At 35.8% G+C, this 13,956-nt stretch overlaps 1 protein-coding gene across 1 annotated transcript; it reads right to left on the bottom strand.

Annotated features, from left to right (window-relative positions):
• Nucleotides 1-808: 808 nt before the first annotated feature.
• Nucleotides 809-12,966, bottom strand: LOC106879170 (uncharacterized). Its single transcript, XM_089343345.1, has 6 exons — nucleotides 12,885-12,966; nucleotides 5,922-6,047; nucleotides 4,801-4,941; nucleotides 4,370-4,510; nucleotides 2,483-2,599; nucleotides 809-1,022 (listed from the first exon to the last, which is right to left on the bottom strand). The coding sequence occupies exons 1-5, from the start codon at nucleotides 12,934-12,936 to the stop codon at nucleotides 2,490-2,492; spliced, it is 570 nt and encodes a 189-aa protein (XP_089199471.1). The 5' UTR covers nucleotides 12,937-12,966; the 3' UTR covers nucleotides 809-1,022; nucleotides 2,483-2,489.
• Nucleotides 12,967-13,956: the final 990 nt, after the last annotated feature.

The raw sequence follows: 13,956 nt of genomic DNA, 5'->3' as shown, positions 1-13,956 counted from the left end.
CAAGCTACTTACCACACAGCCACTCCTACGCCTAAATGTTGTTATTGTTTTTGTTGAATAAAATTTATTGAAAAAAAAGTCGCAATAATTGTGCACCAACCTAATAGATTAGTTTGTCCGTAAAGTTCTGAGCGTCTTTTAATGTGCAAAAAGAGAATATAAATAAGTGACCTTTCAATAAATCTTATTCAATGAAATAATTTCCATTATTATTAACGGCCTTTGCCCATCTATCAGGCAATTTAAATATTCCATCAGCATAAAATTTGATGGTTTTGAAGAAAAATGGTTATCTAGATGTATTTTGACTCCATCTAAATCGTTAAATGTTTTTCCTTGCATTGAGTTCTGCAGACAAAAACAAGTGGTAGTCGGATGGCGCAATATCAGGAGAATATGGTGGATGGAGTAAGAGATTCCAGCCAAGTCCATGTAACTTTGTTAGGGTTGCCAAAGACACATGTGGTCGGGCATTGTCTTGTTAGAACACTACCCCTGTTGGCAATCACCAGCCGCAATTCTTTGATTTTTTGGTTCAAAATAGCTAGCTGACGACAGAGCACACACACACATGCACGCCCCCACACACACACACATACACACACACACACACACACACACACACACACACACACACAAAACATACGATGGGCTTCTTTCAGTTTCTTTCAAACAAAGGATCTCACAAGTACTGCGCTGTGGGACTGAACCCATGACCACATGGTAGGTGGTGGGAAAGCAATCCTCTTACCCATACAACCACGCCTCTGTCTATATTAATAAACAAAATAAAGCAAACAATTATTAATTAGGATTGAACTCATTAGAGAATTTTTATTTTATAAAAAGAAGTGTATAATTATATTTCGGTGGTGTTAGTTTTCTTTGGTTCTCCAAGAAAGACCATTTCTGTCAGCCAACTAACGTCGATGCCGTCCATACGATTTAATATTCATTACGTCACTTAATCATGAAACCTTCTTTGTTCTCTCATCCTCCTCGACTGCACCCATTTTCAGATCCTGATGTTACGGATCCGCAGTAAATGAAAAGGAGAAAAATCAAAATTAATACACAAGATAGATTACAGGAAAAAGATTATTAATGTTTGGAAGTGGGAGCACTGCTTAATTAAGGACTGCTTCATGAGTTCAAATTGTTGTTTAGAGTTTGATAGAAAACAAGACTCAGATCAGTGACAGACAGTATGAATGAAAGAAAGAGAGAGGAAGAAAGATACAAGAGACATTGGGAAAAAAATGATTGAAATATAAAAAAAAAACAATATAGAAGTTAAAAAGAATGGAATCTGCAAATGAAATACAGAATGAATGAAAACCTAATAATAATAATAATAATAATAATAATAATAATAATAATAATAATAATAATAATAATAATAATAACAATAATAATAATAATAAGACTAAAACAATACCTATTGTCATAGGTGCCCTAGGAATGACAGCGAAACGTGCTGATTACTACCTAGCTCAGATACCAGGAAACCCCAAAATGGCTGAAATTCAAAAGATAGTGCTCATGGGAACTGCCCATATCCTACGTAAAATACTGTTTATGTGATCTCAAATTTTAAAACAAACACATAATTTTCTTATGGTTTCTTAAACATTCTCTAGAACAACACTATGTACAAACTCAAATATATGGTAGCCAAGGCATAACACCTACATGAACTTCTAACTTGTTGTCTCTTGAGGTCTCTGGGTAAGACTTGGATCCAACTTGTACAAATGCGAAGCAAAAGTCAAACATAAAATAATAATAATAATAATAATAATAATAATAATAATAATAATAATAATAATAATAATAATAATAATAAATATGTGGGAGATACAACTATGGACAGAAAGAAGAGTGTTGTAGTTTGCTTGGACTATTGTGATAGAAAAGTAAAATAACAAATAAGAAAGATGGAGAGCTTTTAATAATATGAAAGGAGAAATTGAGTAAGCTAATTATTTCGGGCATATTGGCCCATCATCAGAAGTGAATGGCTTCAAGAAATGTACGTTTATGTAGATCCGACCATATTGATTGCTGTTCGGGAATGAATAAAAGCAAATGATATTATAGAAACGCAAAACATTCAAAAATGAACGTAGAAATTTTTGCGTTCCAGTTTAGATAAAATGACCTAATCAGCTTTCGCTGTCATAACTGCTCAGAGGAAAAAGAAAGTAGAAGTAGAAAGGAAGATTAATACATAGACAAGTAGTTTCATGTTCGTGCACACACACACACACGAGTATATATAGTTAAAACAAACCTGTATCAGAAAGAAGCACACTCTAAAAATTAGAGTAGTAATTATTATAACGAAATTTTATATCGAGTCATGCAAGGTTTCGCACCCACAAAGGCAAACTCTTGGCAGGAAAAATGAAAAAGTAACGGTAAGGATGAAAATTGTCGAATGTTAAAATATGTGTATTAGTAGCAGAGAATTACCATTTACCTTTAGGTTAACAGTACTTCTTGGTACAGCTAACTCCATTATATTTACAGGAACACAAGTCACAACCACTTCTGAAAGTCGTAAAGAATCGGTATTTTTTTCCTTCGTAAATACAGCCTGGTTGTTGGTAATTGGGAAGAAAAGAAATGAAAGAAAGATAATCAATAAGAATGAGAGAATGAAATCAATAAAACAATGAATGAATGAAAAATAGAAGAAAGAAACATAACAAAACAACTGAAATAAGATAACTGGGCACAGTAGATAAAAAGAATGGAATTTACAAACGAAATACAGAGTGAATGAAAGAGAGAGGGAAAGAAATAGAGAAAGAAAGAAAGAAATGAAGAAAGATGAAACTACGAAGAGAAAGAACATTGTAGTTTGTTTGAAGTGTTGTAATACAGAAGAAAAAATAACAAATAAGATGGAGAGCTTTTAACAATGTGGAAGTGTTGTGATACAGAAGAAAAAATAACAAATAAGACGGAGAGCTTTTAACAATGTGGAAGTGTTGTGATACAGAAGAAAAAATAACAAATAAGACGGAGAGCTTTTAACAATGTGGAAGTGTTGTGATACAGAAGAAAAAATAACAAATAAGATGGAGAGCTTTTAACAATGTGGAAGTGTTGTGATACAGAAGAAAAAATAACAAATAAGACGGAGAGCTTTTAACAATGTGGACGTGTTGTGATACAGAAGAAAAAATAACAAATAAGACGGAGAGCTTTTAACAATGTGGAAGTGTTAAGTTAAGTAAGCTTTATATTTCAGGCACAACTGTCCATCATCGGAATTAAACGGCTTAAAGAAATGTAAGTTCACGTAGAAGTATCTATGTTGAGTGCTGGACGTTTGTGCCTGAAATATAAAAGATGCTTAACTGTCTGTTTCTACATTGATAGAAGCTCTCCGTTTTAATTATTTATCATGTTAATAAGGAATGATAGACCAACGACAGAAATATAGAATGAGAGAGAAAGAAAACAGATCAAGGTAGAAATAGTTTTTTCTATTATAGGTACAGAGCTTGAAATTTTGGGTGGTGGTGGGGAGGGTGCGATTAGATCACATCGACCCCAGAAAGAAGAAAGGCGAAGTTGTCCTTGATGGAATTCGAACTCAGGAGGTAAACTGGGAGAAATACTGCTGAACGTCTTATCTATCATGCTAAAGATTCTGTCGGCTTACTACTTCGAAGACAGAGATAACGGTTTCAAAGTTTGGCACAGCCATTTCGTGGGCGGAGGCAAGTGGATTACATCGACCCCAGTGTTTAACTGGTACTTAATTAATCGACTCCGAAATGATGAAAGGCAAAGTCGACCCCAGAGGAATTTGAGCACAGAATGTAAAGACGGACGAAATGCTGTTAAGCATTTTGACCGGCGTTCGCTAACGATTCTGCCAGTTCACCGCCTTATCAAAGACAGAAATAAGGAAAATAAGAAAGGAAAAATTAAGAGGAGGGTATAGGAAGAAGAGGATGAGTGAAAGAAGGCAAGAAAGAAGATACGAAAGAGAGAGAGAGAGAGAGAGAGAGAGAGAGAGAGAGAGAGAGAGAGAGAGAGAGAGATAGTGATAAGATATAAAAACATTGAACGAAAGAGAAAAAGAAAAATAGAGAAGAAAATGAATGAAAGAAGAAAAAAACAGAAAGAAGGAAAGAGAGACACGAGATTGAAAAATAGATCGAGAGAAAGAAAGAAAAAAATAAAGAGAATAAGAAGGATGAAAGAAAGCGAAAGATAAATAGAAAGAATGAGAAAAAGTAGTATAAAAGGAAAGATAGAAAGAGAAAGACAGAAGAAATGAAAGAGAAAAGAGGAGGAAGAAAAATTGAAAGGAAGAAAAAATGAAAGATTAATGATAAAGATACATAACCTTTTGGTACTAAGCCGCAAAATCTTTTCTTTCTACATATCAACGTGGTACAATGAACTCCATCCTCATCACAGTAACAAAAGTTACAATCGTCTCTGAATTTCTCTGCATATCTGTAAGTTTTACCTTTGTATCTGCAAACTGATTGTTGGTAATTGGGAAGAAAAGGAATGAAAAAAAGATAAGAATGAGAGAACGAAATCAATAAATAACGAATGAGCAGAATAAAGAAAAAAAGAGAAACAGCTGAAATGAAGAAACTGTGTACAGAAGTTAAAAAAGGATGAAATATGCAAATGAAATACAAGAGTAGTTGTATGCTGTCAACTTAATGTGACAGTCCCATCAGACAGAAGAAATGAAAGAGAAAAAAGGAGGAAGGAAAATTGAAAGGAAGAAAAAATGAAAGACTAATGATAAAGATACATAACCTATTCGTAGCAACTCGCAAGATCTTTTCTTTCTACATATTCTCTTGGTACAGACAACTCCATGCTTTCCACAGAAACAAAGGCTACAATCGTCTCTGAATCTCTCTCCAAATCTGTAAGTTTTACCTTTGTATTCGCAAACTGATTGTTGGTAATTGGGAAGAAAAGGAATGAAAAAAAGATAATAAGAATGAGAGAACGAAATCAATAAATAACGAATGAGCAGAAGAAAGAAAAAAAGAGAAACAGCTGAAATGAAGAAACTGGGTACAGAAGTTAAAAAAGGATGAAATATGCAAATGAAACAAGAGTGTTTCGCTGGTACAGGACAAATACCGGTTTGGGCCCAGGCGCGAATAAGACCACAAAGAAACTTGATTATAAAAGGGGTTCGTAAGAAGAACCACATCGCATCGTCTGTCGCGAAGATTAACAAGGGACGGTGGGAAAATATATTGCAGTCGTCACCTAATGCTGATAAACCCAGCAATAAGCGTGCAACTTGTTTGGGAAGCGTGGAGTGGGAGCATTATATATATATATATATATATATATATATATATATATATATATATACATATATATATATATATATATATATATATATATATATATATATTCCGCAGTAATTCACCATAAATGTTCTCTTTTTCCTGGATTGTACATTCAGAGCGTAAAGATCCCGAAAAAATAACACAGTACATATTGTTTGACACTCTAGCGATTTTTGAAAGTTCACCGAAATAATGAAAGAGAAAATAGAATGGAAAAGCAGAATAGAAAATGAAAGAAAAGCAAGAAAAATCGAAAGAAGATAGGAAAAGGAAGAAAAATTGGAAAGAAAGACTGAAAGAAATATGAAAAGGCAGAGTAAAAAAACAAAAGAGAAATTGAAAGAAAAGCAGAGGACGAAAAGGTAAGTAAAGAATTGAAAAGAAAGACGGAAAAGAAGAAGATAGAAAAAGAAGATAAAAAGGAAGAAAAAAGAGAAGAGAAGAAGGAAGAAAAAGAATGAATGGAACACAGCAAGAAATGATTATAAAAGAAAATGATTAAAACTGGTTAGTAGATTAATAGGAATGTGAGGATCTGTTCCATGGAACTTGAGAAGAATCCTTTACCTTTAGGTCCACAGAATATTTTAGTACAGGCAACAAATCCTTGATTTCCACAAGTACATCTGTTACAATCATCTTTGAAACTCTTCCCGACTGGATAAACTTTTCCCTTGTATCTGCAGACATTCACTGATTATTGGTAATTGATCGATAAAAGAATAAAAGAGAAGAACGAGAACGAGAGAATGAAATAAATAAATAACGAAAGAAAGAAATCAAGAAAATACAAATTGAATTAAAACGGAAATCAAGAAAGGAATTAATAAAGAACGACAAATATTGAACGACAGAGACAAGTGAGAGATAAAAGAAAGACAGAAAGAAAGAGAAAAGAAGATCTGATAAGAAGGGATTGATAGAGAGATAGACGGGAAAAAGGTTTTATATATCCGATTTTCCGGTTCACTTTATGAAATGTTGTTTCCCGCTCTTTCGCAGGAAATGAAAGTGTGTCGTTCATGGAACAAATTTTGCTAGAACAAAGGTCAGAGCTTTGTGAAGTGACTCAATATTCCAGGGGACCCGCAGATTACTACTGGATAAGAACTTTCCTCTTGTTTGGAATAAATTAGCGACTAATACCAAAGACGTCATATTAGTCAGTTTTATCACATTTTCTGTCAGGCTCAATTTCCCTCAGAACTTCGTTGAGAGCACGCGTTGTCTGTGGAGCGCTCAACCACTTTGCACGTTATTTTCACGAGTCAGCTGTTCGGTTGATCGGATCAAGTGGAATACTGGTCGTCCTAACCGACGGACTGCCAGTTACCACAGAAAAGTTCAGCTCTCACACAAGGGCCCGGGAACAGGGGTGCAGCGGGTGCACCTGCACCCCCTAGAATTTTCAGGGGGTGCAAGATCAAAATTTGCACCCCCTACATAATCTTACCAGTTTCAGAAAAAAAGTGTCTAAAATCTATCGGTATAAAATGTTTATTTCGATCTCGTTTCAAAACAAAGAAAAAATAAATAAATAAATAAATAAATAAAAGTAATGAATCTGGCATAAAATTCCCTAGGGAGTTTAGGACCACTAATTTCTGAAGGAAAGTAGCGTCAAAATACAAAAAAAATAAGTGACAATAACAACAGTAGCAGCAACAATAACAACAACAAAACCAGCATGTATGGTTAATTTTGAATGTATAGCTTTACTTGAATTATTGAAGACAGCTCCCACCCAGTTTCTGTCTGTCAATACTTGTCTCCATCTTTCAGAACCACTCCCAAATTCTTTGTAATTGGTGTTGCTAAAGACTTAAAACATGGTTGAATGGATTCGACCGTTTGACCCCAGTCTAAAAATAAAACCCCTTCAAAATTCTTTCAGTACAAAACGACCATTCAATACCATTTGCTGCTTGACCACTGCCTGTGTAAGTGCTTTGTTTTTCTTGAGTCTTGATTCACCTTTTCATTAAATCTTTACTTTCCTTTTGTCTTTATTCCTCTCTAATCTGCTTGAGTTCCTTAGGAAATAGTTTCCTTTTAGCGTTACTACTAACAAATCGTATCTTAAAGACGTAGTTTAGGCAGAATACCTTATATATTGACGACTTTCATTTTTTATCTTGCCTTAATTCTGTCATATTATTAATCAAAAGTCTTCCTGCCTATATATAAAATAGTATCTGCGTCATATCTGTTTCCGATACTGTCCTGCTTTTTCGTTTTATATAGAAAACGTTGATTTAATTAGTTTGATAAGTGCCTCTGCACGAAACTCTCGAACCTTCAGTCACTATGTAACTTTCTCCGATCAATAAATCTATACTTATTGAGACTGACTCAACATAAATTCTATTTTTCATGTTTGAACCACTACGCCTCTGATTAGAACCCAATAATGTTTGAAAATCGATTAAGGTTGTTCATCTTTTTTTCAATCTACGGAGAAATGGCTAAATTTGCCCTCATTATAAATACACGTTATATATATATATATATATATATATATATATATATATATATATATATATATATAGAGAGAGAGAGAGAGAGAGAGAGAGACCACGATAATCGGCTCGGGATTCTCCCCAATGACTTCACTAAGGTCACTCGGGGCCCCAATTCGCCGTGAAACCATTTGGTAGCTGGTATCGTTACGAGGTCTATTTATATTTACCCACTTCTCTACCTGTAAAGTAAGCTCTCCTCCAGTTATATGGTTTTACCGTATATTATCATATATATATATATATATATATATATATATATATATATATATATATATATATATATATATATCTATATATATATATATATATATACATATATATATATATATATATATATATATATATGTGTGTGTGTGTGTGTGTGTGTGTGTGTGTGTGTGTGTGTGTGTGTGTGCGTGTGTGCGTGCGCGTATGTGTGTGTGTGTGTGTGTGTGTGTGTGTGTGTGTGTGTGTGTGTGTATATATATATAGTGAGAGAGAGAGAGAGAGAGAGAGGTAGGTAGGTACATTTGCAAGCACACATACACGCACGCATATATATACGAATGTATGTATTTGTGTGTCTGAATGTCACCCCACCATCGCCTGATAACTAATGTTGATGCGATTATGCCCCTGTAACTTGGTGTGGATGACCCTTTCGCCGCGCCTATGTTCTCCGGTCGTGTCGACTAGGATACTTCATGCCTCGACGGGTGGCGCTGCACCACCTTAATACACCGGCGCCTCGGGATCCCCCTCGCCACGGTTCCTGGCGTTGATTTGTTCAAATAAAAGACGGTGCTCTAGTATAGCCTATCGTTTTTTGAAGCATATTGGATGGAACGTCATGTTACTGGTTTTGCCAGTAAAAACACAAGCACTATTTATTTCATGTTCACTATTTGTTTTTCAGGTTTTTGTTCGGCCAGAGTTCTTTTGTTACAATTCAGTGGCCTTATACGTGGTTCTTTACTTATTTTTTCTTTCTTGTGTCTGCCCTTTTTAATCATCTGCCATGTTGTATTCAACAGAAATTCAAAATCTTATGGGAAACTTCGTAAATCTTGTAAGGGAACTTGCTGAAGAATGCAGTGCAGAAGTAAGCCAGTGGTTTAAGCGTCGGGACAATTTCCTCTCTGATACAACTCAAAATGAAATTTTAGAGGCATATGCTCATAACATTTTACATGAGATCAAAATAAAAGTAGAAAATTCCAGATTTATTGGCATTATATGTGATGGTACCACTAATTGCTTTGGCATGGAACAAGTATCAATCACTGTCCGGTACGTTTCTGAAGACCTGAATGTCAATGAGGATTTTCTAGGTTTTTATAATCCCCCTGACTGCTCTTCGAAGACACTGACTAAGATTTTTCAAGATATTTTTTGTCGCCTAAACATTTCACTTGACTCAAAGCTATGCTGTTTTTCATTTGATGGTGCAAGTACCATGAGTGGAAACATTTCAGGTGTACAAATGCGATTGAAAATTTGTTCCCAGGTACATATTTTGTACACTGTGGAAACCACTCTCTAGACCTTGTCCTCCAAGAAGTTAGTTTTAAGGTTACCTTTGTAGCTGGTGCACTGAACTTTGTTCATCAACACGCCATTTTTGTAAAAGTCACCAAAAAGAAAAGCACAATGGACAAATCTTTGTGGTGAGAATGTCATCATGTTGCAAGCAGTGTGTCCAACTCGGTGGTGCATTAGAGCAACAGCACTGAAATGAGCAGAAAACAATTATAAGAATATTCAAAATTTTTTGCTTGACCTTCTTAATGACTCGTCGCTAAGAGCAACAACAAAGGCTACTGTTAAAGGGCTGCTAAAACAATCTGGCAAAGCTTCCACTTTGTTCGGCATTAAAATCGCTGGGGATATATTTGGGGTATGTGAGCCAGTGGCACGTAGCTTACAGCGTCCAGGCACGACAGCCGGTGATTGCTTGAAATTGCTTGAAAAGTTGAAAACCCCTCTTTCAAAAATGAGAAGTGAGAAGGTTTTTGAAAAATATTTTGATGAAGTATCCTCTTCCGACTTGGTGAAAATACCGAACATTTCGCGATCTAAAAATACACCACTGCGCTTTAGGTACACAACAACTACTGAAGAAGTTGCTCTTTCTGTCACCGATGACTGGCGTCGGCAATTTTTCTCTATAGTGGCTGTCATCGAAAATGAATTGACTCGCCGGTTTCAGCAACAGGGAATACGTGTATGCTCTGAGCGAGTGGAGTTGCTGTTGTCAGCAGTCACTTGTGGAGTATTTAACTTTGAAAATGCACATCTACCTGCTTCTTTTGATTTGCTCTTACTGTCATCTCAAATCAAACTTCTTGCTAGCCTATGGACGGAAAGGGAAAATTTGCCTAAATTATTTAATGACATAGTTGATAAATGGAGAGTGTCTGATGCTATTTTTCGTTCTAGTATGCCACAAGTGTTGGCGTTAATGCAGCTTGTCTTGTCTTCACCTGTATCTGTTGCATCAAGCAAAAGAACATTCAGTGCACTTCGCCATTTGAAGACCTGGCTCCGTACCACAATGACACAACACCGTCTTACACATACGATGAAAACACTTTGCACATCCTCATGAAACAAAACGTTTCATTAACGAAACGTGTGAGCGTAGGAAAACTTTTGGAATATGTTGATACAGTTTTTTTCATATACGTGTGTATTATGGAGTGATGCAAAAACTCGGCTTACTTCCATTTTAACACTTCTTATAGCTTCATTATTTCTTGGTAAACTGACATTTGAATGTTCAGAGAAAGCTTCAAAAGTAACTATTAGTGGCTTCTCTTCAAGATGAACAAAATTTGGCATCATGCTGTTATCAAGTACCTGTAGAAAAATGATTTAGTCCCCAAGGACATGTTGATATATCGGAGGATGATGCTCCAGTTTTATCAACAGTGCAAATCTGATTAACTGATTTGAGCAGAGATAATTTTGAGAAGACTAATGATCTGAACAGTCTGCAACTGCTTCTACTGGAGAAAAAATATAAATTGCTAATGTTATTAGCATATCACGTGTGAGGGCTGAGAATATTCTACACAATAAATTTGGCATGATGAAAGTTTCTGCTTGGTGGGTGTTGCTTCTTCTGACACCTGATTAAAAGGGCACCAGGCTGATCACATTTCGATAATATCTGACATTGCTTGAGGCAAATCCAGTTTCCTTAAATGTGTTGGGTTTATCATTTTGAGTTAGAGAATAAGAGATAATCTAACAGTGGAGACACTCTTCAACACTTACTCTAAAGAAGGTCATCAAGATCGTTTAATCTGCAGGGAAGGTGATGGCCTCAGTATTTTGGATTGCAAAAAGCATCGTGTTTATTGACTACTTTCAAAGGCTCTCACCATCAATGGAGAGTGCTGTACTGTGCCACCTTTCTAAGGCAGTTGCGAAAGGCTATCTAGGCCAAACGCAAGGAAAACTGTCGAGTATGTTTTTCTTTCATCGAAACAAATACTCCAGTGCACAAGTAATTGGTTTCGATGGCTGCTGTGTGTGATTGGCTTTGAACTGCTAAGCCACCCTACTTTAGTGATTTGACCTCATCTTATTATCTATATCCCCTACATATATATATATAAAATACTCGGCTTGGAACCAATATCATAGTGATGATGTCTTATCAGCTGTTGAAAACTTGTTTAACTAACAGGATAGCTTCTTTTCCAAGGCAATCGAAGCAATGAATCGCTGAAAGAAGTATGTAGATATCTTTTCTGTTTGATTTTCACTTTTCAATTGCCTCAATTTTATTCCAATTTCAAAATTGTGTATTGTTCACATGAACTAAACCAACAGTATGTTTATCCAACATTTCACAAAACTTTATTAAAAGTTCCATCGTTGAATGTTTTAACATTGTAATGTTGTCACCTTGTATAAAATGCCAGCTTCCACATCCTGTTCTCTGATGGAGGGAAAATGATCAAACTTTAAACCTCTGTTACAGTTTTCTAAAGTTTTTCTGGAATAAGTGAATAGCATCAGATTCAACGGGAAAAATTACACCAATATATCAAATTTGAAAATTTTCGCTTAATTTTAAAATTTCAGAAGGTGAAATCAAGCAGAAAAGATCCTAATATTTAAAAATGAACTTCATTTGGTCACATTCTCTGAGAATATATTGGTCAGCCTGTTAACTTTCCAGTCGATCCTCATAATAATAAAAGTTATTATTATTGAACATTTGTTTGTTTTGATACCCAAATTAGAAAACTTCACCTTGTTTGTAAAACTTTTGGGTACTACAGAAGTGTGAACCCAAGTTCTGAGAGTGCGCATGTCACAAATTTGTGCGTGCACGCGCTTTAGTTGTAAGTAGTCGATTTTAGCTCACAAGGCAAATGACGAGATGCGCAGATTCGCGTTACTTGCTGTAAAAGGAGCGGGGTTATCCATGTAATACGAAAAGAAAATTGCAGATAAGTTGAATATAAAAGTGAAAAATAATCATTGAATACTGAAAAAACATTCATCTCCCCTAACTTTAAACCTTAACTCTAAACCTAACCCCTAACCCTAAACCCTAATCATAATCCCTAACCCTTAATAAAATATGGGAAAAGCTGGCGATAAATGTTTTGAAAACATTCTGAACTATCTTTCAGAATGGTTTACTTTTCAATGAAATATCATTTGGTTGTATTTCATGTTTTTATTCAATTTATCTGCAATTTTCTTCTTGTATCAGATGGATAACCCACCCTCCATTTACAGCAAGTAGCGAGCATCTCGTTTTTTACCTGAGTGCTAAATTCGACTACTTACGAATAACGCGTGCGCATGCGCAAATTTGTGACATGCACACTCCCAGAACTTGGATCCACACTTCTCCAGTAGTGCCAAATTTTGGAACTGAGTTTGCACCCCCTAAGCAAATTTTGTTCCCGGGCCACTGCTCTCACACTTCCTACTGTTACACGGAAACCATTTGTAAACACTCAAATAAGTAAAAGAGAAATCTATGATTTCATCAACTCTTTACCTGCTGCAGCGACAGCCAAGTAGAGGCAGAATACGGTGAGATATTTCAGCATGTCTTCGAAGTTTGCTCCCGGTTGAGACAACTAGTGAGTCTTTGGAAGTTTTTAGTCTTTTATAGCAACGTACATTTAATCTTAATGGGATTAAAATCATAAAGATAAGCTTAACATTTTAGAAGCAAAAATTTGCTGATGTTGTCAAAACTATTTTTAGAATAATCATTGTTTTATTATAGTCTCAACGCTTGAATGTTTTCTCATAGATTTTGTCTTTTAAATTTCGGTTTCTTACAGACATACACATGCGCGCGCACATTTGTTTTATGCAACGGAAGCACTATCACTTTAAAATAGCTATCTGTATATCATACTAAATGCAGCTACATCGTTGAAAGGCGAATTTACTGCACTGTTCGACTGAAGATGAAAACTCTTGTGACTGTGCCATTTCAAAAACCCAACATATGTATGGGAGATAAGGTGACGAGCTGGCAAAATCGGTAAAACGCTGGACGAAATGCTCAGCGGCATTCTGAGTTCAAATCCTGCAAAAGTCGACTTTACTTTTTATCCTTTGGGGGTCAATAAAATAAGTACCAGTTGTTCATGCAGGTTGATATAATCGACTTAACTCCTTCGCCGAAATTGTTGGCCTTTTGCCACAATTTGAAACCAATATGAGTGGATGCTGAAAGTTCCTGGCTTTGCGTAAAAGAAAAAACAGGATGATCAGTTAATTATGATTTTATTCAACATATTCTCCTCTCAGATTCACACACTTATTGCAGCGGTCCCTTCATTTTTGCCTAAGCTCTGTAAAACAACTCGGTTGGTTGGGCCTCCAACCAGGCCTTTCGTGACACCCTTAAAGCCATAAACCAAAGACTACAGTATGCTCCAGTGTCTGCTTTGGCATAGTTTCTGCTGCTGGGTGCTCTTCCTGACGCCAACCACTTTACCAATGTGTACCACCTCCACCGCTAACACCAAAACTACCACCACCACCACCACCACCACCACCACCACCACTATCATCATCACCAACCACCTCCACCACTACAACTAAAACTACCA

The sequence above is a fragment of the Octopus bimaculoides genome, chromosome 27 (assembly GCF_046866305.1).
Source record: "Octopus bimaculoides isolate indiv1 chromosome 27, ASM4686630v1, whole genome shotgun sequence".
Classification (NCBI taxonomy): domain Eukaryota; kingdom Metazoa; phylum Mollusca; class Cephalopoda; order Octopoda; family Octopodidae; genus Octopus; species Octopus bimaculoides.
Note: the sequence above shows the minus strand (reverse complement) of the source record. Positions and strands in the feature narration are given on the sequence as shown.

Coding starts and splice junctions, on each gene's coding strand:
- LOC106879170 (XM_089343345.1), bottom strand. CDS start 12,936: ATGCTGAAATATCTCACCGTATTCTGCCTCTACTTGGCTGTCGCTGCA. Junction 4,942..5,921: donor AATATTCTGTGGACCTAAAG/GTAAAGGATTCT, acceptor ACCAACAATCAG/TTTGCGAATACAAAGGTAAA. Junction 4,511..4,800: donor TTGCGAGTTGCTACGAATAG/GTTATGTATCTT, acceptor ACCAACAATCAG/TTTGCAGATACAAAGGTAAA.